The sequence below is a fragment of the Bombina bombina genome, chromosome 5 (genome assembly GCF_027579735.1).
Source record: "Bombina bombina isolate aBomBom1 chromosome 5, aBomBom1.pri, whole genome shotgun sequence".
In the NCBI taxonomy this organism is placed as follows: domain Eukaryota; kingdom Metazoa; phylum Chordata; class Amphibia; order Anura; family Bombinatoridae; genus Bombina; species Bombina bombina.
The window spans coordinates 1,104,862,880-1,104,890,569 of record NC_069503.1 but is presented as its reverse complement, the minus strand read 5'-3'; the positions used below and the strand labels follow the sequence as shown (position 1 = coordinate 1,104,890,569).

At 39.0% G+C, this 27,690-nt stretch overlaps 1 protein-coding gene across 1 annotated transcript in view; it reads right to left on the bottom strand.

Annotated features, from left to right (window-relative positions):
- The window catches only part of AGO2 (argonaute RISC catalytic component 2), a 598,276-nt gene that overhangs the window by 265,124 nt on the left and 305,462 nt on the right, over nucleotides 1–27,690 (bottom strand). The window contains exon 10 of the mRNA XM_053715953.1: nucleotides 10,154–10,276. Within this exon, the coding sequence (XP_053571928.1) occupies nucleotides 10,154–10,276 (123 nt within the window). The remainder of the gene's footprint in view (nucleotides 1–10,153; nucleotides 10,277–27,690) is intronic.

Genomic DNA, 27,690 nt, shown 5'->3' with positions numbered 1-27,690 from the left:
TCCTGTCCCATGCCGAAGAGTACTACCCTCCATAAGAGACTATTGAAAACTTCTGACACTTCTCTGCCAACCTCCAGGGACGAAAGGCAAAGAATGACTGGGTAATGAGGGAAGTGGGAGGAGTATTTAAAGGGCTAGTAAAGCCACAAAATAATGTTATATAATTCTGCACAGTGCAGAATAGTGCAGAATTATATAACATCAGCTTAGCGCCATCTTTCTACCTTAAAGGATTTCAGTGAAAAATTGCTACGAAAGATACTTTAACAGTACGCCGCTCCTGGCTCTACTGAGCGGGTCTGTTTGTTTTCCCTAAGCGCACGCTGTCTATTCACAGCCAGCCCGATAGCGCCATTAAAACTCAATGTAACTCGCTCCTGCTCTGGTAGCAGGAGCGAGAATTAAAGTGCAGAATTATATAACATTATTTAGTAGGTTTACTGGCCCTTTAAGCCTTTGGCTGGGGTGTCTTTGCCTCCTCCTGGTGGCCAGGTTCTGAATTCCCAAAAGTAATGAATGCAGCTGTGGACTCTCCATTTATGTAGAAAGGTTTGAATAGTATCCCAAACCTCTTTCTGCGAGACGTACCGGGACAATGACACCTAGGGAGGATAGATCCTTCACGCACCCCAGAAAGGCTTCTCTCTTTTCTGGCCTGGAAGACAGGTTTGATAGGAGGAATCTGCCCCTGGGTGGATGAGACTTGAAACCTTTCCTGTGTATCCCTGAGCGATGACCTCCAAGACCCACGGGTCCTGCACGTCCCCAAACCAAGCGTCTGAAAAGAGCGACAGTCTGCCCCCTACGTGATCCAGAACCGGATCAGGGGCCGTCCAGGCTTCTTGCTATGCTTGGATTTACTCCAGGACTGAGCCGGCTTTTAAATACTCTTGGATTGCTCATGTTTGGCAGAGGGCTGCCGACGTTGGGATTTATCAGAACGAAAATTAGGACCTTGTCCCTTATGCTTGTTCCTCTTATCCTGCGGTAAAAAGGAACCTTTGACTCCAGTAACCATGGAGATAATGGAGTCCAGGCCTTGACCAAATAAAATCTTTCCCTTAAAGGGGAGGGAAAGAAGTCTGGACTTAGAAGTCATGTCCGCAGACCAGGACTTCAGCCAGAGTGCCCTATGGGCTTGAACAGAAAAACCTGAAGCCCTAGCATTCAGGTGAATAATTTGCCTCACAAATAAAAGAATTAACAACCCTTAAGGCCTTAATTCTTTCCTGGATCACGTCGAGGGGACCCTCCACCTTGATCAACTCAGATAAGGAGTCGCACCAGTAGGTAGCTGCTCCGGCAACCGCAGCAACAGCCGCTGCTGGTTGAAACAAATATCCAGTAAGTTGAAACATCTTTCTTAACAGAGTTTCTATCTTCTTATCCATGGACTCTTTGAACAACGAACTATCCTCATGCGGGATAGTAGTGCATTTAGCAAGCGTGGAGATAGCACCATCCACCTTGAGGATGAAACCCCACAACTCCAATTGAGAGTCCGGGACCGGGAACAATTTCTTAAAGGAAGACGATGGGGAAAAGGAAGAACCAATCCTTTCCCATTCATTCTTAATAATGTTCGCCATCTTTACAGGAACCGGGAAAGTTTGTGGTGCAACCCTGCCCTCGTAGACCGTATCTAATTTAGGAATCAAAGGTTCCTCAGGCAATTTGGGCTCTGGAACCTCTAACGTAGTCAAAACTTCCTTCAACAGAAAGCATAAATGTTCAATCCTAAATCTTGAGTCTGGTTCCTCCGCAGCTGGAGGTTTAGAGGCAGCAGACTCCGACCCAGAAAGTGCACCCTCTGAAGTATCAGAAGCGCCTTCATCATCGGATTATCTTGTATCAGATAAATCCAACAAACTAGTTGATGACCCCTGGGAAGGATAGCAATACTTGACCTTTCAATTGCGCTTAGCAGGGCAAGGGAAAGCACTAAAGGCTGAAGAGACTGCCGTTTGAAGCTGCGCAGTAAAGTCTGATGGTAAAAGGGTCCCTCCAGATGGAGGATTAGGAGTGCTACGGGAAGCAGCATCTGTATTAGGAGATGACTGTAGGGTGCGCACTTCACAGGACAGAGACTCTTCAGAGGTGGATGGCTCAGTAGTATCAAACATATTAACCTTCTTTGACATGATTACTTATCAAGGCATTATCAAGGCATGTGGAACATAGCTGAGCCGGCGGGTATACCGCGGCCTCCTCACAATATAGACAGGTATTAGACTTAGGTATAGAGGGAGTACCCTCTAACACATCAGAAACCTCCATGCGCTTACAAAGCAGACTATTGATTACTTAAGAAAAAAACATAATTTATGTAAGAACTTACCTGATAAATTCATTTCTTTCATATTAACAAGAGTCCATGAGCTAGTGACGTATGGGATATACATTCCTACCAGGAGGGGCAAAGTTTCCCAAACCTTAAAATGCCTATAAATACACCCCTCACCACACCCACAAATCAGTTTAACGAATAGCCAAGAAGTGGGGTGATAAGAAAAAAAGTGCGAAGCATATAAAATAAGGAATTGGAATAATTGTGCTTTATACAAAAAAATCATAACCACCACAAAAAAGGGTGGGCCTCATGGACTCTTGTTAATATGAAAGAAATGAATTTATCAGGTAAGTTCTTACATAAATTATGTTTTCTTTCATGTAATTAACAAGAGTCCATGAGCTAGTGACGTATGGGATAATGACTACCCAAGATGTGGATCTTTCCACACAAGAGTCACTAGAGAGGGAGGGATAAAATAAAGACAGCCAATTCCTGCTGAAAATAATCCACACCCAAAATAAAGTTTAACGAGAAACATAAGCAGAAGATTCAAACTGAAATCGCTGCCTGAAGAACTTTTCTACCAAAAACTGCTTCAGAAGAAGAAAATACATCAAAATGGTAGAATTTAGTAAAAGTATGCAAAGAGGACCAAGTTGCTGCTTTGCAGATCTGGTCAACCGAAGCTTCATTCCTAAACGCCCAGGAAGTAGATACTGACCTAGTAGAATGAGCTGTAATTCTCTGAGGCGGAATTTTACCCGACTCAACATAGGCAAGATGAATCAAAGATTTCAACCAAGATGCCAAAGAAATGGCAGAAGCTTTCTGGCCTTTCCTAGAACCGGAAAAGATAACAAATAGACTAGAAGTCTTACGGAAAGATTTCGTAGCTTCAACATAATATTTCAAAGCTCTAACAACATCCAAAGAATGCAACGATTTCTCCTTAGAATTCTTAGGATTAGGACATAATGAAGGAACCACAATTTCTCTACTAATGTTGTTGGAATTCACAACCTTAGGTAAAAATTCAAAAGAAATTCGCAACACCGCCTTATCCTGAAGAAAAATCAGAAAAGGAGACTCACAAGAAAGAGCAGATAATTCAGAAACTCTTCTAGCAGAAGAGATGGCCAAAAGGAACAAAACTTTCCAAGAAAGTAATTTAATGTCTAATGAATGCATAGGTTCAAACGGAGGAGCTTGAAGAGCTCCCAGAACCAAATTCAAACTCCAAGGAGGAGAAATTGACTTAATGACAGGTTTTATACGAACCAAAGCTTGTACAAAACAATGAATATCAGGAAGAATAGCAATCTTTCTGTGAAAAAGAACAGAAAGAGCGGAGATTTGTCCTTTCAAAGAACTTGCGGACAAACCCTTATCTAAACCATCCTGAAGAAACTGTAAAATTCTCGGTATTCTAAAAGAATGCCAAGAAAAATGATGAGAAAGACACCAAGAAATATAAGTCTTCCAGACTCTATAATATATCTCTCGAGATACAGATTTACGAGCCTGTAACATAGTATTAATCACGGAGTCAGAGAAACCTCTTTGACCAAGAATCAAGCGTTCAATCTCCATACCTTTAAATTTAAGGATTTCAGATCCGGATGGAAAAAAGGACCTTGCGACAGAAGGTCTGGTCTTAACGGAAGAGTCCATGGTTGGCAAGATGCCATCCGGACAAGATCCGCATACCAAAACCTGTGAGGCCATGCCGGAGCTATTAGCAGAACAAACGAGCATTCCCTCAGAATCTTGGAGATTACTCTTGGAAGAAGAACTAGAGGCGGAAAGATATAGGCAGGATGATACTTCCAAGGAAGTGATAATGCATCCACTGCCTCCGCCTGAGGATCCCGGGATCTGGACAGATACCTGGGAAGTTTCTTGTTTAGATGAGAGGCCATCAGATCTATCTCTGGGAGCCCCCACATTTGAACAATCTGAAGAAATACCTCTGGGTGAAGAGACCATTCGCCCAGATGCAACGTTTGGCGACTGAGATAATCCGCTTCCCAATTGTCTACACCTGGGATATGAACCGCAGAGATTAGACAGGAGCTGGATTCCGCCCAAACCAAAATTCGAGATACTTCTTTCATAGCCAGAGGACTGTGAGTCCCTCCTTGATGATTGATGTATGCCACAGTTGTGACATTGTCTGTCTGAAAACAAATGAACGATTCTCTCTTCAGAAGAGGCCAAAACTGAAGAGCTCTGAAAATTGCACGGAGTTCCAAAATATTGATCGGTAATCTCACCTCCTGAGATTCCCAAACTCCTTGTGCCGTCAGAGATCCCCACACAGCTCCCCAACCTGTGAGACTTGCATCTGTTGAAATTACAGTCCAGGTCGGAAGAACAAAAGAAGCCCCCTGAATTAAACGATGGTGATCTGTCCACCACGTTAGAGAGTGTCGAACAATCGGTTTTAAAGATATTAATTGATATATCTTCGTGTAATCCCTGCACCATTGGTTCAGCATACAGAGCTGAAGAGGTCGCATGTGAAAACGAGCAAAGGGGATCGCGTCCGATGCAGCAGTCATAAGACCTAGAATTTCCATGCATAAGGCTACCGAAGGGAATGATTGAGACTGAAGGTTTCGACAAGCTGTAATCAATTTTAGACGTCTCTTGTCTGTTAAAGACAGAGTCATGGACACTGAATCTATCTGGAAACCCAGAAAGGTTACCCTTGTTTGAGGAATCAAAGAACTTTTTGGTAAATTGATCCTCCAACCATGATCTTGAAGAAACAACACAAGTCGATTCGTATGAGACTCTGCTAAATGTAAAGACTGAGCAAGTACCAAGATATCGTCCAAATAAGGAAATACCACAATACCCTGTTCTCTGATTACAGACAGAAGGGCACCTAGAATCTTTGTGAAAATTCTTGGAGCTGTAGCAAGGCCAAACGGTAGAGCCACAAATTGGTAATGCTTGTCTAGAAAAGAGAATCTCAGGAACTGATAATGATCTGGATGAATCGGAATATGCAGATATGCATCCTGTAAATCTATTGTGGACATATAATTCCCTTGCTGAACAAAAGGCAACATAGTCCTTACAGTTACCATCTTGAACGTTGGTATCCTTACATAACGATTCAATAATTTTAGATCCAGAACTGGTCTGAAGGAATTCTCCTTCTTTGGTACAATGAAGAGATTTGAATAAAACCCCATCCCCTGTTCCGGAACTGGAACTGGCATAATTACTCCAGCCAACTCTAGATCTGAAACACAATTCAGAAATGCTTGAGCTTTCACTGGATTTACTGGGACACGGGAAAGAAAAAATCTCTTTGCAGGAGGTCTCATCTTGAAACCAATTCTGTACCCTTCTGAAACAATGTTCTGAATCCAAAGATTGTGAACAGAATTGATCCAAATTTCTTTGAAAAAACGTAACCTGCCCCCTACCAGCTGAACTGGAATGAGGGCCGTACCTTCATGTGAACTTAGAAGCAGGCTTTGCCTTTCTAGCAGGCTTGGATTTATTCCAGACTGGAGATGGTTTCCAAACTGAAACTGCTCCTGAGGACGAAGGATCAGGCTTTTGTTCTTTGTTGAAACGAAAGGAACGAAAACGATTGTTAGCCCTGTTTTTACCTTTAGATTTTTTATCCTGTGGTAAAAAAGTTCCTTTCCCACCAGTAACAGTTGAAATAATAGAATCCAACTGAGAACCAAATAATTTGTTTCCCTGGAAAGAAATGGAAAGTAGAGTTGATTTAGAAGCCATATCAGCATTCCAAGTCTTAAGCCATAAAGCTCTTCTGGCTAAGATAGCCAGAGACATAAACCTAACATCAACTCTAATAATATCAAAAAATGGCATCACAGATAAAATTATTAGCATGCTGGAGAAGAATAATAATATCATGAGAATCACGATTTGTTACTTGTTGCGCTAGAGTTTCCAACCAAAAAGTTGAAGCTGCAGCAACATCAGCCAATGATATAGCAGGTCTAAGAAGATTACCTGAACACAGATAAGCTTTTCTTAGAAAAGATTCAATTTTTCTATCTAAAGGATCCTTAAACGAGGTACCATCTGACGTAGGAATGGTAGTACGTTTAGCAAGGGTAGAAATAGCCCCATCAACTTTAGGGATTTTGTCCCAAAATTCCAACCTGTCAGGCGGAACAGGATATAATTGCTTAAAACGTTTAGAAGGAGTAAATGAATTACCCAATTTATCCCATTCTTTGGAAATTACTGCAGAAATAGCATTAGGAACAGGAAAAACTTCTGGAATAACCGCAGGAGCTTTAAAAACCTTATCCAAACGTATAGAATTAGTATCAAGAGGACTAGAATCCTCTATTTCTAAAGCAATTAGTACTTCTTTAAGTAAAGAGCGAATAAATTCCATCTTAAATAAATAAGAAGATTTATCAGCATCAATCTCTGAGATAGAATCCTCTGAACCAGAAGAGTCCAAAGAATCAGAATGATAGTGTTCATTTAAAAATTCATCTGTAGAGAGAGAAGATTTAAAAGACTTTTTACGTTTACTAGAAGGAGAAATAACAGACAAAGCCTTCTTTATGGATTCAGAAACAAAATCTCTTATGTTATCAGGAACATTCTGCACCTTAGATGTTGAGGGAACTGCAACAGGCAATGGTACATTACTAAAGGAAATATTATCTGCTTTAACAAGTTTGTCATGACAATTATTACAAACAACAGCTGGAGGAATAGCTACCAAAAGTTTACAGCAGATACACTTAGCTTTGGTAGATCCAGCAGGCAGTGATTTTCCTGTAGTATCTTCTGGCTCAGATGCAACGTGAGACATCTTGCAATATGTAAGAGAAAAAACAACATATAAAGCAAAATAGATCAAATTCCTTATAAGACAGTTTCAGGAATGGGAAAGAATGCCAAATATCAAGCTTCTAGCAACCAGAAGCAAATGAAAAATGAGACTGAAATAATGTGGAGACAAAAGCGACGCCCATATTTTTTAGCGCCAAATAAAACGCCCACATTATTTGGCGCCTAAATGCTTTTGGCGCCAAAAATGACGCCACATCCGGAACGCCGACATTTTTGGCGCAAAATAACGTCAAAAAATGACGCAACTTCCGGCGACACGTATGACGCCGGAAACGGAAAATTATTTTTGCGCCAAAAAAGTCCGCGCCAAGAATGACGCAATAAAATGAAGCATTTTCAGCCCCCGCGAGCCTAACAGCCCACAGGGAAAAAAGTCAAATTTTTGAGGTAAGAAAAATATGATAATTCAATGCATAATCCCAAATATGAAACTGACTGTCTGAAAATAAGGAAAGTTGAACATTCTGAGTCAAGGCAAATAAATGTTTGAATACATATATTTAGAACTTTATAAATAAAGTGCCCAACCATAGCTTAGAGTGTCACAGAAAATAAGACTTACTTACCCCAGGACACTTATCTACATGTTTGTAGAAAGCCAAACCAGTACTGAAACGAGAATCAGTAGAGGAAATGGTAAATATAAGAGTATATCGTCGATCTGAAAAGGGAGGTAAGAGATGAATCTCTACGACCGATAACAGAGAACCTTATGAAATAGACCCCGTAGAAGGAGATCACTGCATTCAATAGGCAATACTCTCTTCACATCCCTCTGACATTCACTGCACGCTGAGAGGAAAACCGGGCTCCAACTTGCTGCGGAGCGCATATCAACGTAGAATCTAGCACAAACTTACTTCACCACCTCCCTTGGAGGCAAAGTTTGTAAAACTGATTTGTGGGTGTGGTGAGGGGTGTATTTATAGGCATTTTAAGGTTTGGGAAACTTTGCCCCTCCTGGTAGGAATGTATATCCCATACGTCACTAGCTCATGGACTCTTGTTAATTACATGAAAGAAACGGCACCTTTATAGCCCCAATGGCTGGGGCACTTACCACTTCCTATGACCCAGGCAAAACAGAAACCACTTCTTCTCAGGTAACCAGCACGGTCAGGAAAAGAGGAAAAAAATTGTCACCGCACCCGGTCACATGGTGCGCAATGCAGGACCGCCCCTGCTATAAGAGCAAAAAAAAAGAAGAAAAAAACCCGCGCCAAGTCTTTCAAGCTGTGCAGCTCAAAAGACGAAAGTAAAAACATGTACGTTCCAACATCTGCCTGAGCCCAAAACACATGTTGCAGCATAATCAAATACATTTATGTGATTAATCCCCACTGTTCAATAATCCCCCTATTAACCCTTGATTCCATACAGATAAAAGAAGCCACACTGTGACCCTGTCTTATGGCGTTATATGTGTAAAAAATGAAACAATCTTACCGGAATCTATGCGGTGGAACAGAAACACAGCCTCAAGTGTGACAGTCTTGTAGAATTGCTAGCTGACATGAACTTGAGTGATGGAAGCAGGCAGTAAAACTCATCAACACTGATTGCTTAGGAGTTAATACGAGTCTGGATGGGTTCGCAGAAAGACTCTCCCTGCATTTGTCAATGCTCTCACTAAGAGGTTGACAAAACTACTTAAAACTCCAAACCCATTACAAAGGGTAGATGCCCTTCTTAAGAAACTATTTTGAATCTTCTGACACTTCTCTGCCAACCTCCTGTGACAAAAGGCAATGAATGACTGGTATATGAGGGAAGTAGGGGAAGTATTTGAACCTTTGACTGGGGTGTCTTTGCCTCCTCCTGGTGGCCAGGTTCAGTATTTCCTAACAGTAAGGAATGATGCTGTGGACTCTCCTCATATTAAGAAGGAAAATGATACTCCTTTTCAATAACTTTACAGATAAAGTTAATGCAGGTATACCAGTATCCCTTAAAACATGTTCGGTCTATTTTGTTAAACTAACTTTTAAAAGGCACAATCAAGGAGCAAGTAGCTGCAGCTGGATTCAATTTCTAAACCTGTCTGCTTGCTAGGTAGCTGAGCCAATCACTGGGCTACTACAGCTGACTTGGTAGAAAGCATGCCAAAATAAATTTGTGAACAAAGCAAGGGTAATAGTGATATTTTGTCCCAGGGCCATATATAGATAAACGTAATTAAAAGTGCCTGAAATATGGCTTTATGAGTGCCTTTATATAAAAATGTAAACATACTTACCCATAGACCCTCGTCTACTATCAAGCAAGTAGCAGGCAGCCAAACAAATACTGAAACATATCAGCAGAGGTAATGGAATAGGAGTATAATGTAGGGAGGAAGAAGACTAGTCCCTGAAATCGAATTTAAAGGGCCTATAAAGGATTCCCCATGATGCAAAGCAATCATATCATAAACCATACCCAATACATCCCTCAACTTAGCACCTTTCACTGAAGAAATCATGCACATATTCATGCTTTTACCACCTCCAACTGAGAAAAAGTAAAAACTAAGGTATGTTCAAGGTGGGAGGGGTTTTAAAGGGCTCTTGTGGTTTGGGAAACTCCTCCTAGTGGTAGGAATGAAATCCCATATGTAACGGATCGTGGGACTCTCGCCACTTATATGAAAAACATACTTCACATATAAAAAACTGCTGCTTTTTCATATACAAGACAAAAGAATTTGCCTTACCAGACATAATAGCAAGCAGTACCTTACAATTAATATTTCATTTAACAGTTTGGAATATGGATATAAGGTTAATATTTTAAGAAACAAAAGATTAAGGCTCATAAGATGTTTGATTACGACCTGCAAACAAAAACACACAACATGCAAGCAGCATCACTCAGCAACTGGTTATAATTAGCTATACACAAACAGCATTCTTATTGAGTTAAAAAAATGATTATTATAAAAGCATTGCAAAAGCAAGACACTGTAAAAAGAACTATGGAGATGGCTACCAAGGGAGCATTTGGCTCTTCCCATACCCTGCCTCCATAAAGGATTGAAGGAGGTTGAAGGACTCTGCCAGTAACATCTGTCATGTCATCTTTCACCATAATTCCAAATTCTCTCACAAATGGATCAGTATTAAAGCTTGCACTTCGCATCTGAAAGGGAGAAAAAAAATTAGAGAATTTAATATTACAGGAAATAAAGAAAAATGCAGACTTCAAATATAAACCTTGGCTATAAAACCTCAATCTATTATTTCCCCCGTTGCCAACCAGAAAATGAGATAACCTTCTTCCTGCACAGGCAAAAACCACAATTGGGTAGCAGAGGGTGCTAATTTCTCATACTTTTATCATACAAAATACATAAATAAGCGGTTTCCTTAAAATAAAATAATTACAGTGCCTATCAATCTTAGTAGGCAGGCCTCATATGCGATATCATTTTAAATTTTTAAATCTTCTTGGACACAAGCATGTAAAATCCAAATAGGAAAAAACGAGAAACAAATTGGGGAACATAGGATAGGAGTACAATTCTGCCTGTTTTCATCAGGTTTATAATGTTGCCTCAAGTTTAAGAAACTGGGAGTGATGTTATAAACATTTGGTAATGGTCTTGATGTTAAAGATATAATTTTTAGGGTAAATATCAATTAATGCCCCACTAATAGTTAGTACTATCAAGGAATCTAGGAAGATTAGAAAAATGATTATATCAAGTTATGTGGGGGGGTGCACACTGTCCGTATTGCAAATGTACCAACAAGGAGTAAAGAAAAGATGGACAAAAATGGGAGCACTCATAGAAAAAAAGAGGCACAATATAAACATACCCATTAAGGCAAGGAGAGGGAAACCCTAGCAGGAAAATAAATATAACTTTTATTAAGAATAAATTAATAAATGTGGTATGTGTGCATTAATACTTAGACTAAAATCTGAGAAATGTAAATGAGTTCGCAACCACGTAGTAATTAAAGAAATAACCAAGTGTCACAAAGTAACTGAAAAGCTACTGATTAACTAACCACCTAAGAAACAGCACCGTATACTATTAACTGAAAAAAGAGGTTTAACCTCACAGCAATTAAACGCTAATAAAAGGTGCAAATTCAAAGGCAGCAAAAAATATTTAACAACTATTGAGAGCTCATTTCGAGTTATACTAATACAGTGATTTGCAACCTTTTTTTTGCCGTGGCACACTTTTTTACATAAAAAAATCCTGTGGCACACCACCATCCCAAAATTTTACAAAATCACACATTGTAGCCTAATACAGGATATATATATATATATATATATATATATATATATACAGTATATACATATATACACATATATACATATATGCTGTACTGTGCTGTCATGCCTCCTACAAACTATACATGACATATTGACATTCATTCACAAAAAATCATAATTGTCTTTACGTGAAAAAGAAGCACTAGCTGCTCTTAAAAATAAGGATTCCCTTGTCATTAGGAACTCTGACAAGGGTGGAAGTGTTGTACTCCTTGACAAGGACACATATGTCCATGAAGCCATGAGACAATTGGGAGATCCTGATACATATTCAGTTCTCTCATGTGATCCCACTAAAAGATTCCAGAGGGAATTATCACAATTGTTGGATGATGGAAGATTTTTGGACCTCATGGATGACGATACTGTTCAATATCTTTATGTTGAGTACCCAGTGGTCCCGATCTTCCATCATTTACCAAAAGTCCACAAGAGTCTTGAGGAGGTAAAGGGACGTCCAATCGTTTCTGGCATTGGCTCCCTTTTAGAGCCATTGTCAGAATGGTTGGACGCTATCCTGCAACCCATTGTACACTCCTTACACAGTTACATCAGGGACACCACACATATCTTACAGATACTCAATGGTTTTGTCTGGACACCACTGGATAGTTGGCTCACCATCGATGTGGTGTCATTATATTCCACTATCCCCCATGATATGGGCATTAGTGCCATTAAACACTTCTTGGAATCCTTTTACTCCATGGATAACTCTGCAGCCGATTTTATCATCAGAGTGACCTCTTTTTTGTTAAAACATAATTATTTTATGTTTGAGGGGGTGTTCTATCTGCAGAGACAAGGTACTGCCATGGGGGCAAAATTTGCCCCGTCATATGCTAACATATTTATGGGATGGCTAGAGACCAACTTTGTCTATGCAGATAGAAACCCCTTCATCCATCATATACGATTGTATAAACGTTTCATTGACGATCTGATTATTATTTGGTCCTCTGATGGCAAATCGGCTGAGGAGTTAACAGAATTCCTGAACATAAGTGACAATGGAGTGAAATTCACCCATGAATGGCAGAAATCAGAAATTCATTTTCTGGATGTTAACCTAAGGGGAGACACTGACACTATTATATCCAATTTGTATCGAAAACCCATTGCAGGAAATACCCTTTTACATCACAAAAGCGCCCACCCTAAACATGTTTTTAAGGGTATCACAGATGCTATTTTAGCACGCCAGGAAGCATTCTGGATTTTCAGACTACGCACTCAGGTCCCTAATGGCTTCAATTCGGAATTTGATCTGATCAATCACTGGTGCTGAATATAATATAGCATTGTTACTTTTCCATTTACTGTATAGTTAACATCTACACTGGTAAAAAAACATTCAGAATACTTAAGGCATTCACATTTTTTTGAGAAACCCAATCCCTAATAATAATAATAATTTTTTATAAATAAGATAAATACAACATTATATTATGTTGTTTTAGGTTCAATCTCATGTCTTCATATTTATACTATTAGGGCTTTTTGGTTATTAGCTTTGATTAAATAAAAATATATATTGTTTATGCATTGTATTTTGATTGTTCCTGTATTGGTAAATATGTGGGTACTTAGATATTCATATTTGAGAAGTCTTACTTTTGTCTCTCTTATGTTTATACTTCAATGGTTTATCTTTAGTACCCCATGATGTACCACTACATTTGAGGAATTTCCTTCACTAGATTGCATCTTTTGTATTAGTCTTCTAGCATAACCAGGCTCTGTAGTTATCTATGTTATAATGTGTTCTTGTCTTGCTGAATGGATTGTATATACATCAATTGTATACTTCAAAATTTTCAACTTGTTTATTTTGCTCGCTATTGATTTATTCACACTATTGTACAAATTTGTATATATTTAATCCATTTCTGGTAACAAAACTATTGTTATTTTCTTATATGACATGCAGCTTTAGTTGTTGATTATTAATGTTAAAACTTTTCTTTCCCCCCTCCCCCTTTTCTAACTAATTTGACTCTTATCAATGTATGTATTTTAACTTATGTATTATATTACATTTGTCTACATCTATGTTGATAATTCCCTCCATTCTTTTTCACCCTGGCAAGGGTTAAGGGGGAGTGGTATTTCTAACCCCCCTGCAGCCAATGATTGTGTAGAGAGTTACTTTTAAACACCCACTTGTAATTACACAGCAGGTCTTAGATTACGGCACACCGCCGAAACTAGTAGGGCCAGCTGTCTCTCTGTTACCGTGCTGGTATACCTTTGGATTTTATCCTTAATAAAGCCATTTGATTCTTCTACAATTGGAACTCTTGAATCTCTTTCTTTTGCTTAATCATAATGATTGTCTGTGAATGAATGTCAATGTCATGGTTGTAAATGATGCCTAATGAGCCTGTCACATACCTCCCAATATTTCAAAATTTGAAAGAGGGACACCCCTGTACTGTTGTCAGTCTGCCGCGGCACACCTGAGGATCTCTCACGGCACACTAGTGTGCCACGGCTGGTTGAAAAACACTGTACTAATAGACAGGTTGCCAACTCAGGAAAAACTGCCTGATGCGCAATAATTTATAGAACCAATGTTAAGTCATATCATAATTCATATGTCCCACAAATATCTCTGTCGTAGAGGACGTTAAGTATGACATAATAATTTACCATCATATCATCAGACTAAATACATCACTGACAATATATTTTAATGAACTGACCCTTCAATGAGTATACCACAATAAAACCCAACTAGGATTAATGAATTCAATGTTGTGTCCTATCCTGCTAGTCATTGTAATCTGAATTGTGATACAATAGTGATATAATTCCTCTATTATAAATATATATGCTGAAACGACACTATACAGCTATACTAACAAAGAGAGATAATAAAAAAACATAATTTATGTAAGAACTTACCTGATAAATTCATTTCTTTCATATTAACAAGAGTCCATGAGCTAGTGACGTATGGGATATACATTCCTACCAGGAGGGGCAAAGTTTCCCAAACCTTAAAATGCCTATAAATACACCCCTCACCACACCCACAAATCAGTTTAACGAATAGCCAAGAAGTGGGGTGATAAGAAAAAAAGTGCGAAGCATATAAAATAAGGAATTGGAATAATTGTGCTTTATACAAAAAAATCATAACCACCACAAAAAAGGGTGGGCCTCATGGACTCTTGTTAATATGAAAGAAATGAATTTATCAGGTAAGTTCTTACATAAATTATGTTTTCTTTCATGTAATTAACAAGAGTCCATGAGCTAGTGACGTATGGGATAATGACTACCCAAGATGTGGATCTTTCCACACAAGAGTCACTAGAGAGGGAGGGATAAAATAAAGACAGCCAATTCCTGCTGAAAATAATCCACACCCAAAATAAAGTTTAACGAGAAACATAAGCAGAAGATTCAAACTGAAATCGCTGCCTGAAGAACTTTTCTACCAAAAACTGCTTCAGAAGAAGAAAATACATCAAAATGGTAGAATTTAGTAAAAGTATGCAAAGAGGACCAAGTTGCTGCTTTGCAGATCTGGTCAACCGAAGCTTCATTCCTAAACGCCCAGGAAGTAGATACTGACCTAGTAGAATGAGCTGTAATTCTCTGAGGCGGAATTTTACCCGACTCAACATAGGCAAGATGAATCAAAGATTTCAACCAAGATGCCAAAGAAATGGCAGAAGCTTTCTGGCCTTTCCTAGAACCGGAAAAGATAACAAATAGACTAGAAGTCTTACGGAAAGATTTCGTAGCTTCAACATAATATTTCAAAGCTCTAACAACATCCAAAGAATGCAACGATTTCTCCTTAGAATTCTTAGGATTAGGACATAATGAAGGAACCACAATTTCTCTACTAATGTTGTTGGAATTCACAACCTTAGGTAAAAATTCAAAAGAAGTTCGCAACACCGCCTTATCCTGATGAAAAATCAGAAAAGGAGACTCACAAGAAAGAGCAGATAATTCAGAAACTCTTCTAGCAGAAGAGATGGCCAAAAGGAACAAAACTTTCCAAGAAAGTAATTTAATGTCCAATGAATGCATAGGTTCAAACGGAGGAGCTTGAAGAGCTCCCAGAACCAAATTCAAACTCCAAGGAGGAGAAATTGACTTAATGACAGGTTTTATACGAACCAAAGCTTGTACAAAACAATGAATATCAGGAAGAATAGCAATCTTTCTGTGAAAAAGAACAGAAAGAGCGGAGATTAGTCCTTTCAAAGAACTTGCGGACAAACCCTTATCTAAACCATCCTGAAGAAACTGTAAAATTCTCGGTATTCTAAAAGAATGCCAAGAAAAATGATGAGAAAGACACCAAGAAATATAAGTCTTCCAGACTCTATAATATATCTCTCGAGATACAGATTTACGAGACTGTAACATAGTATTAATCACGGGGTCAGAGAAACCTCTTTGACCAAGAATCAAGCGTTCAATCTCCATACCTTTAAATTTAAGGATTTCAGATCCGGATGGAAAAAAGGACCTTGCGACAGAAGGTCTGGTCTTAACGGAAGAGTCCATGGTTGGCAAGATGCCATCCGGACAAGATCCGCATACCAAAACCTGTGAGGCCATGCCGGAGCTATTAGCAGAACAAACGAGCATTCCCTCAGAATCTTGGAGATTACTCTTGGAAGAAGAACTAGAGGCGGAAAGATATAGGCAGGATGATACTTCCAAGGAAGTGATAATGCATCCACTGCCTCCGCCTGAGGATCCCGGGATCTGGACAGATACCTGGGAAGTTTCTTGTTTAGATGAGAGGCCATCAGATCTATCTCTGGGAGCCCCCACATTTGAACAATCTGAAGAAATACCTCTGGGTGAAGAGACCATTCGCCCGGATGCAACGTTTGGCGACTGAGATAATCCGCTTCCCAATTGTCTACACCTGGGATATGAACCGCAGAGATTAGACAGGAGCTGGATTCCGCCCAAACCAAAATTCGAGATACTTCTTTCATAGCCAGAGGACTGTGAGTCCCTCCTTGATGATTGATGTATGCCACAGTTGTGACATTGTCTGTCTGAAAACAAATGAACGATTCTCTCTTCAGAAGAGGCCAAAACTGAAGAGCTCTGAAAATTGCACGGAGTTCCAAAATATTGATCGGTAATCTCACCTCCTGAGATTCCCAAACTCCTTGTGCCGTCAGAGATCCTCACACAGCTCCCCAACCTGTGAGACTTGCATCTGTTGAAATTACAGTCCAGGTCGGAAGAACAAAAGAAGCCCCCTGAATTAAACGATGGTGATCTGTCCACCACGTTAGAGAGTGTCGAACAATCGGTTTTAAAGATATTAATTGATATATCTTCGTGTAATCCCTGCACCATTGGTTCAGCATACAGAGCTGAAGAGGTCGCATGTGAAAACGAGCAAAGGGGATCGCGTCCGATGCAGCAGTCATAAGACCTAGAATTTCCATGCATAAGGCTACCGAAGGGAATGATTGAGACTGAAGGTTTCGACAAGCTGTAATCAATTTTAGACGTCTCTTGTCTGTTAAAGACAGAGTCATGGACACTGAATCTATCTGGAAACCCAGAAAGGTTACCCTTGTTTGAGGAATCAAAGAACTTTTTGGTAAATTGATCCTCCAACCATGATCTTGAAGAAACAACACAAGTCGATTCGTATGAGACTCTGCTAAATGTAAAGACTGAGCAAGTACCAAGATATCGTCCAAAAAAGGAAATACCACAATACCCTGTTCTCTGATTACAGACAGAAGGGCACCGAGAATCTTTGTGAAAATTCTTGGAGCTGTAGCAAGGCCAAACGGTAGAGCCACAAATTGGTAATGCTTGTCTAGAAAAGAGAATCTCAGGAACTGATAATGATCTGGATGAATCGGAATATGCAGATATGCATCCTGTAAATCTATTGTGGACATATAATTCCCTTGCTGAACAAAAGGCAATATAGTCCTTACAGTTACCATCTTGAACGTTGGTATCCTTACATAACGATTCAATAATTTTAGATCCAGAACTGGTCTGAAGGAATTCTCCTTCTTTGGTACAATGAAGAGATTTGAATAAAACCCCATCCCCTGTTCCGGAACTGGAACTGGCATAATTACTCCAGCCAACTCTAGATCTGAAACACAATTCAGAAATGCTTGAGCTTTCACTGGATTTACTGGGACACGGGAAAGAAAAAATCTCTTTGCAGGAGGTCTCATCTTGAAACCAATTCTGTACCCTTCTGAAACAATGTTCTGAATCCAAAGATTGTGAACAGAATTGATCCAAATTTCTTTGAAAAAACGTAACCTGCCCCCTACCAGCTGAACTGGAATGAGGGCCGTACCTTCATGTGAACTTAGAAGCAGGCTTTGCCTTTCTAGCAGGCTTGGATTTATTCCAGACTGGAGATGGTTTCCAAACTGAAACTGCTCCTGAGGACGAAGGATCAGGCTTTTGTTCTTTGTTGAAACGAAAGGAACGAAAACGATTGTTAGCCCTGTTTTTACCTTTAGATTTTTTATCCTGTGGTAAAAAAGTTCCTTTCCCACCAGTAACAGTTGAAATAATAGAATCCAACTGAGAACCAAATAATTTGTTTCCCTGGAAAGAAATGGAAAGTAGAGTTGATTTAGAAGCCATATCAGCATTCCAAGTCTTAAGCCATAAAGCTCTTCTGGCTAAGATAGCCAGAGACATAAACCTAACATCAACTCTAATAATATCAAAAAATGGCATCACAGATAAAATTATTAGCATGCTGGAGAAGAATAATAATATCATGAGAATCACGATTTGTTACTTGTTGCGCTAGAGTTTCCAACCAAAAAGTTGAAGCTGCAGCAACATCAGCCAATGATATAGCAGGTCTAAGAAGATTACCTGAACACAGATAAGCTTTTCTTAGAAAAGATTCAATTTTTCTATCTAAAGGATCCTTAAACGAGGTACCATCTGACGTAGGAATGGTAGTACGTTTAGCAAGGGTAGAAATAGCCCCATCAACTTTAGGGATTTTGTCCCAAAATTCCAACCTGTCAGGCGGAACAGGATATAATTGCTTAAAACGTTTAGAAGGAGTAAATGAATTACCCAATTTATCCCATTCTTTGGAAATTACTGCAGAAATAGCATTAGGAACAGGAAAAACTTCTGGAATAACCGCAGGAGCTTTAAAAACCTTATCCAAACGTATAGAATTAGTATCAAGAGGACTAGAATCCTCTATTTCTAAAGCAATTAGTACTTCTTTAAGTAAAGAGCGAATAAATTCCATCTTAAATAAATATGAAGATTTATCAGCATCAATCTCTGAGATAGAATCCTCTGAACCAGAAGAGTCCAAAGAATCAGAATGATAGTGTTCATTTAAAAATTCATCTGTAGAGAGAGAAGATTTAAAAGACTTTTTACGTTTACTAGAAGGAGAAATAACAGACAAAACCTTCTTTATGGATTCAGAAACAAAATCTCTTATGTTATCAGGAACATTCTGCACCTTAGATGTTGAGGGAACTGCAACAGGCAATGGTACATTACTAAAGGAAATATTATCTGCTTTAACAAGTTTGTCATGACAATTATTACAAACAACAGCTGGAGGAATAGCTACCAAAAGTTTACAGCAGATACACTTAGCTTTGGTAGATCCAGCAGGCAGTGATTTTCCTGTAGTATCTTCTGGCTCAGATGCAACGTGAGACATCTTGCAATATGTAAGAGAAAAAACAACATATAAAGCAAAATAGATCAAATTCCTTATAAGACAGTTTCAGGAATGGGAAAGAATGCCAAATATCAAGCTTCTAGCAACCAGAAGCAAATGAAAAATGAGACTGAAATAATGTGGAGACAAAAGCGACGCCCATATTTTTTAGCGCCAAATAAGACGCCCACATTATTTGGCGCCTAAATGCTTTTGGCGCCAAAAATGACGCCACATCCGGAACGCCAACATTTTTGGCGCAAAATAACGTCAAAAAATGACGCAACTTCCGGCGACACGTATGACGCCGGAAACGGAAAAGAATTTTTGCGCCAAAAAAGTCCGCGCCAAGAATGACGCAATAAAATGAAGCATTTTCAGCCCCCGCGAGCCTAACAGCCCACAGGGAAAAAAGTCAAATTTTTGAGGTAAGAAAAATATGATAATTCAATGCATAATCCCAAATATGAAACTGACTGTCTGAAAATAAGGAAAGTTGAACATTCTGAGTCAAGGCAAATAAATGTTTGAATACATATATTTAGAACTTTATAAATAAAGTGCCCAACCATAGCTTAGAGTGTCACAGAAAATAAGACTTACTTACCCCAGGACACTTATCTACATGTTTGTAGAAAGCCAAACCAGTACTGAAACGAGAATCAGTAGAGGTAATGGTAAATATAAGAGTATATCGTCGATCTGAAAAGGGAGGTAAGAGATGAATCTCTACGACCGATAACAGAGAACCTTATGAAATAGACCCCGTAGAAGGAGATCATTGCATTCAAATAGGCAATACTCTCCTCACATCCCTCTGACATTCACTGCACGCTGAGAGGAAAACCGGGCTCCAACCTGCTGCGGAGCGCATATCAACGTAGAATCTAGCACAAACTTACTTCACCACCTCCATCGGAGGCAAAGTTTGTAAAACTGATTTGTGGGTGTGGTGAGGGGTGTATTTATAGGCATTTTAAGGTTTGGGAAACTTTGCCCCTCCTGGTAGGAATGTATATCCCATACGTCACTAGCTCATGGACTCTTGTTAATTACATGAAAGAAACTTTATTGTGAAGATAGGTACTGGTTTTCATAGTGTCATTACTATCATAAACATAAATGTAAATGTATTTGTCGTGTAAATAGTACACCATTTCAGTACTCATATTATACGTCAATTTGAGACTTAGATCATTGTTGTTGAGTCTGGTCATAAATTCTCTGAATAGAGTTTCACTTCCGGTCCAAATAATGAAGAGCTCATCTATTTATCTATACCAAAGGTGGATATATTGAGTATATTGGTACAAGTCATTATAAAAAAAATAAATAAAAAAAAACACAACACAAATTGACGTGTCCTGGGTTTGTAAATACAACCGATCACTGAACACAAAATAGTTACGCTTCAAGACAAAAGTTGAGTAAAGATATAATAAACTCATTCCATTTCCATTTATCTGTAGCTTCCATGCTATTAACAGCTGCACATCCCTTATGTTTGATTGATGTGTATAGTGATTCTACATCACAGCTTATTAACATGGTATCGTTTTCAAAAGATAAATCATTGGTTTTACTCAAAATATCCATGGTGTCTGACAAATGATGGCAATGACCATACTATATCATGTAAATAAAGCTCAAGAAACCTGCTGGCTTGTTCACTCAAGCTCCCAGTACTTGAGACAATTGGCCTCCCAGGGGGTTTATTTTTATGTACTTTAGGTAGTAGATATAGAGTAGATACTTTTGGATTTTTAACTTGTAAAAATTGCCATTCTTTAGGACTTATAAGGCCATCCTGTTTGGCTTTATTAATCATGGTATTTTATCTCTCCAAATATTGGGAGGTTGGGTTAGAGAAAACAGAATTTATGCTTACCTGATAAATTACTTTCTCCAACGGTGTGTCCGGTCCACGGCGTCATCCTTACTTGTGGGATATTCTCTTCCCCAACAGGAAATGGCAAAGATTCCCAGCAAAGCTGGTCACATGATCCCTCCTAGGCTCCGCCCACCCCAGTCATTCGACCAACGGACAGGAGGAAATATATATAGGAGAAACCATATGATACCGTGGTGACTGTAGTTAGAGAAAATAATTCATCAGACCTGATTAAAAAACCAGGGCGGGCCGTGGACCGGACACACCGTTGGAGAAAGTAATTTATCAGGTAAGCATAAATTCTGTTTTCTCCAACATTGGTGTGTCCGGTCCACGGCGTCATCCTTACTTGTGGGAACCAATACCAAAGCTTTAGGACACGGATGAAGGGAGGGAGCAAATCAGGTCACCTAAATGGAAGGCACCACGGCTTGCAAAACCTTTACTAGGGGCCTCCTGTGTGGGCATAACTGGTGTAGACACAGTAGGGGATGATGTAGTATCATGTTTACTCCCCTCATTTGAGGAATCATCTTGGGCAATATCATTATCTGTGGCATTACTGTCCTTACTTTGTTTGGACACTATGGCACAATTATCACATAAATTTAAATGGGGAGACATATTGGCTTTCATACATATAGAACATAGCTTATCTGATGGTACAGACATGTTAAACAGACTTAAACTTGTCAACAAAGCACAAAAAACGTTTTAAAATAAAACCGTTACTGTCACTTTAAATTTCAAACTGAAAACACTTTATTACTGAATATGTGAAAAAGTATGAAGGAATTGTTCAAAATTCACCAAAATTTCACCACAGTGTCTTAAAGCATTAAAAGTATTGCACACCAAATTTCAGAGCTTTAACCCTTAAATTAACGGAACCGGAGCCGTTTTTACATTTAACCCCTATACAGTCCCAGAATGAGGCTCTGTCTATAACTAGAAAGGCCCCCATCTGAAAAAGGTGTCCAACACAGTGCCTGCCGTTTTTCTAAACGTTCCCCAAGATTATAATACCAATAATTAGTTAGAATCTGCATAATATGCCTAGTAAAGCAATTGTTTTAGCCCAGAAAAATGTCTACCAGTTTTTAAGCCCTTTTTGAAGCCCTTTATTCTTTTATGTTTAACTAAGAAAATGGCTTACCGGTCCCCATGAGGGGAAATGACAGCCTTCCAGCATTACATGGTCTTGTTAGAAATATGGCTAGTCATACCTTAAGCAGAAAAGACTGCTAACTGTTTCCCCCAACTGAAGTTACTTCATCTCAACAGTCCTGTGTGGAAACAGCAATCGATTTTAGTTACTGTCTGCTAAAAATCATCTTCCTCTTACAAACAGAAATCTTCATCCTTTTCTGTTTCAGAGTAAATAGTACATACCAGCACTATTTTAAAATAACAAACACTTGATAGAAGAATAAAACTACAAAAAACTCTTAACCATCTCCGTGGAGATGTTGCCTGTGCAACGGCAAAGAGAATGACTGGGGTGGGCAGAGCCTAGGAGGGATCATGTGACCAGCTTTGCTGGGACTCTTTGCCATTTCCTGTTGGGGAAGAGAATATCCCACAAGTAAGGATGACGCCGTGGACCGGACACACCAATGTTGGAGAAAAGAGGTTTATAGCATTTGTCATCACTAAGTTGTCTTTTCGCCTCTAGAATTTTTTGTTCCTGTATTTTACAAAAGAGCTTAAAATACGCTTAAAGGACCAGTCAACACTGTACATTTGCATAATCAACAAATGCATGATAAGACAATGCAATAGCACTTAGTCTGAACTTCAAATGAGTAGTAGATTTTTGTTAAATAAATTGCAAAGTTATGTCTATTTCCACTCCCCCTGTATCATGTGACAGTCATCAGCCAATCACAAATGCATATACGTATATGCTGTGAATTCTTGCACATGCTCAGTAGGAGTTGATGACTCAAAAAGTGTAAATATAAAAAGACTGTGCACATTTTGTTAATGGAAGTAAATTGGAAAGTTGTTTAAAATTGCATGCTGTATCTGAATCACGAAGTTTAATTTTGACTTGAGTGTCCCTTTAAGAGATAGGGGATACACACGCCAAATAGTTTGAAAAGCTTTTCAGAGGGCTAAGCGTACTCCTGGAGACCAACAGTTGGTGCCTAAGATAAAGAATACCAATGCAGATGAAAAAATTAGATTTGTCAGTACTTTTAACTCAGAACACAAATCTATAAGTGAAATACTTAAGCGACACACCAAAATCCATAAATCGGACAAAGACTGGTCTTCTCACTAGCAGGAGGAGAGCACCCACGATTGAGAATAAATTGGTAAGGAGTCATTTTGTAAGAAAAAGGACTAACACAAATATCTGTGGCACATATCCTTGCGGATCATGCAGTTTCTGTAAATATATTATCAATGATAGAGAGTTTAATTGATTCTCAGGTGCTATCAAAAGAATGTATGGATTTGCAAACTGTAGAACCAGGAATGTTATATATTGTTTATCCTGTTTGTGTGGCAAAAGATATATAGGAATCACAACGTGAACTACGTACCAGACTAGGAGAACATCTCAATAGTATTAAAAATTGCCAAGAAGGGGGGGCGTGTCTGAACAAGTGATCGGATCGGTCACACTTTTTGGAGCTCCAGCTGAATTTCTCCTAATCCGCCGATTCAGAGAACTATTACAGCTAATAACCCAAATTTGCATCTGGCATTGAACTACTGTTTAGTAGCACGCTATATCACCAAAATTGAGCTGTATTTTTGAAGCTGCAGCACGAAATCAGACTACAGAGGCCTAGTGCGGCGGCACCTAATAGGCAGCGCCATCCCCCTCGGGAGTCCGAGGTATTTAGCTGCAGTTGGACACATTAAGCTACTACCCCGAATTTCTACATTTCCTATCATTAAACCTGGACGGACCTAAAAGAAGGACTTACGTATACAGAACCATTCGAATAAATAGTATAAGTTCCTGCGTCATCTTGAATCTAAAATGGCTGCTACGGAGGAAGCTGACATACAAGACATCTTTAACAATTCACATTGGCGCCAATTTGAAGAGCTATGCCGACGCCTAATTGAAAAAGCCCCGCACGAATCATTACTTATGCACGGCTCCTTAATGACTAACTATAGAGCCCTGAAAGCACGTTCAGAGAGGCCGGAGCTGAGAAAGATGAGTATCAACAATGATGCTAGCCCGCCAGTCAATCTACAGTATAGCGGGGCAGGCGTGGAGAGACCGATCAGCCCACAAATCTCAAGAGAGGAGAGGTCCAGCAATACGAGTGAAACCAGCTTCGCCCAGCACAGCAAGGAGGCTCTGGCAGACGACAGCATCCACACCACAGGTCTCGGTTCGGTGGGGTTCTGGGGGTGCACCTGGAAAACCGGGTCTGTTGAAAGCGTGTTTTCAGAGCCTGCAGCCTCCCCTGACCACCTTGAGTCTAAAAGTCACTCGCTGGAAACTGCCTTTGTTAAAAACAGAAACTTACTTATACCAGATATCTCCATTAGGCCTACACGTTCCGGTCTGCCGCCCCTTGTATCATACTGGACTACCTTTCTTATGGATGCGACACAAGTTCACCGGGACTTTACCATAGCACACATTGCTATGCTCACAAAATCTTGGGGTTAGAGGATAAGGACATTAGCGAGAGTACCAACAGATTGTAGAAACAGACTTGAACGCAGTAGTATGTTTAAATATTGCTGGCTAAGAATCAAACTTATTTACACAGAGTGGTTGATGTTCTTGTTTTTTGTTGTAACATTATAATGTATTATATCATATTTCTTGTTTGTTTGTTGATTATCCTGACAGGGCAAATAGAGAAGTGTACATATGCTATGCACCATAGTGAATCCTGCCTTTATAGTACTATACTAATGCGTTATTATATGCTCAGGTTGATTTGTCCTATGTCTTATAAATATATGTTGACATGGTTTGACTGACATATTCTAGGTTTCACATAACTGTCTTTGGATCTAGCGGCTTGCGGCCGGAGCTGCTGTAACAGAGACTAGCATGATATTACATAAGAGAAGCTGCTTTAAACCTGAATGCATTTTGTTACCTATTTATGCTGAGTCGAACCCTCGCACTATACTGAGCGCCTAATAGGATAATGGGACCAACAATATGTTCTATATGAAATAGTCTATTTCACGAAACGGTGACCAATCAGTTAGAAGCCCTGGTTCTAGAAAGTCGACCTTATATCCTACACTATTTTGTCATAGTAAGCTAGGAATTATAGTTGTCAAGTACCCATCATCTATTATTTAAAGAGCATTACTTTCAATAGAAAGCCTGTTATAGGTTGAAATGTAAGAAATACTATAGATGTGCCTAGCTGCAGCTCCAGCATGGTTATCCTTTAGTTAATTATTCTATACTAGTCCTAAAGCCCGTTCACACGGGCCGTGTTGTGTTATATTTCTTTCATTCTCTCTGTCTGTCTCTCTGTCTCTGTCTCTCTCTCCTGTGCTGCCCGGTTCTCCCCTGCGCGCGCGATCAGCTGTGCTGCCCGGTCCTCGCGCTGCTGTCAGGTGGGTGCGCGTGCGATCAGCTGCAAGAGTTTGTCTGAACTGCGCATGACGGCTTCAGACAAACTCTTGCCTTTTATAATATAGGATATATTTAGAACAATGCAATTTTTCTTTTCTTTTGTTCGTTTACACTAGTATTATATAATACCCCATGTCTGTGTTCTGAATTTATATTGGGTCCAAGAGCGACCAATACTGTTATATTGTGGGGAAAAATGAGGACTTTATCATTTCTGAGGGTTTGTACCAGAACTAACATATTATTGGAAAGTATAACATGTAACCTTAAAAAAAAAAAAAAAAAATTTGCCAAGAAGACAAAAGGAAAAATAAGAATCTGACTCCAGTAGCCAGACATTATCTTAATTCCACGGAACTAAACCGACCCTGAATGTATTTGTCTTACAGGTAATAAAACCTGGTATAAGAGGGGGTAATGTTAAATCCATGCTGCTACAGGCTGAATGCAGATGGATCTTTTGGTTGAACACACTGGCACCTTCTGGCATAAACAGGATGGATATGGATCCTTTTTATAAGCATTGAGGAGCAACACTTATTTTGTACATTATACCAGTTAATTCCACCAATTTTTGCCCATCAAATGAGCCCTTATTATTTGTATATTTACTTTTCTAGCATCACAGTACTATTATAATCCTTTTCATTAACGGAATGGGGATATTAGAGACGTGTCATTTTAGAATCATTGCATTATAAAGGCATTATCATATGAGTACTATCAGCGACATTCAATCCAGGATATGTCAATCAGTATCTCTATTATAACACCAACATGTGTATCTTCATGTTTGTAACTATTTATATTGACTTATTGATACGCACAGTAGCATTATAAGCTGCTACGTATTATGGAAGTAAGAAATGTCAATTGAATTATAACTACTATTTACATGACATATACATCTATATGTTTATGATAGTAATGACACTGAAAACCAGTACCTATCTTCACAATAAAGTTTTATTATCATCTCTCTTTATTGTTGGTATAGCTGTATAGTGTTTCAGCTATATATTTATAATAGGGGTATTATATCACTATTGTATCACAATTCAGATTACGATGACTACCAGGATAGGACACAACATTGAATTTAATCATCCTAGTTGGGTTTTATTGTGGTATACTCATAGAAGGGTCAGTTAATTAACATATATTGTCAGTGATCTATTTTGTCTGATATCATGATGGTAAATTATTATTATGTCATATTTAAAGTCCTCTACGACGCAGAGATATTTGTTGGACATATGAATTATGATATGACTTAACATTGGTTCTATAAAATTATTGAGCTACACTCATTTGTGAATTACTCACTTCTTCTACATATTAGTGGAAGCCTTATTGTGAACGATCATACAGCTAACTCTTGGCATATTATGACCTACATAATCAGACAACATCCTCTGACATGTTTTGCTAATAGTGATTACAGGACACAGTGGTTTGATAATTACGGAAGTCTTTATTTTCTGAGTTGGAACGATATAATCCAGGAGAGTGTATTTAAGACTGTTATCCCCGTGACTCGTATTTTTAATTAAACATATATAAAATTGTCCTCAATCTTTGCATAGACATTATTGCCTACTTCATTGATATCTACACATATTGTCTAAGTAGTATGGTTTCGGTCAATCTAATAGTGTTGACACACTAAGACTCGAAGCTATGCGATTGGATGTTCAGTCTGTGAGGCACAATGTGTGACGCGACATCCAATCCTCAAGCCGATCGCGCTATAGGCTGTCACATTGGTGTGTATAAACATTCTCCCCTAATTGGACCTTAATCTAGATTTAAGTTAGAGGGCATACCCAACTCAGGTTAGCCTTTGACAAAGCTGTTTGTCGGCAAATGCGCATCGGGCATTTTTTCCTGAGTTGGCAACCGGTCTTCGTATAACTCGTTATAAGCTCTCAGTTAAATATTTTTTGCTGCCTTTGAATCTGCACCTTTATTAAAGTTAATTTGTTGTGTGGTTAAGCCTCTTTTTCAGTTAAAGGGACAGTCTAGGCCAAAATAAACTTTCATGATTCAGATAGAGCATGTAATTTTAAACAATTTTCCAATTTACTTTTATCACCAATTTT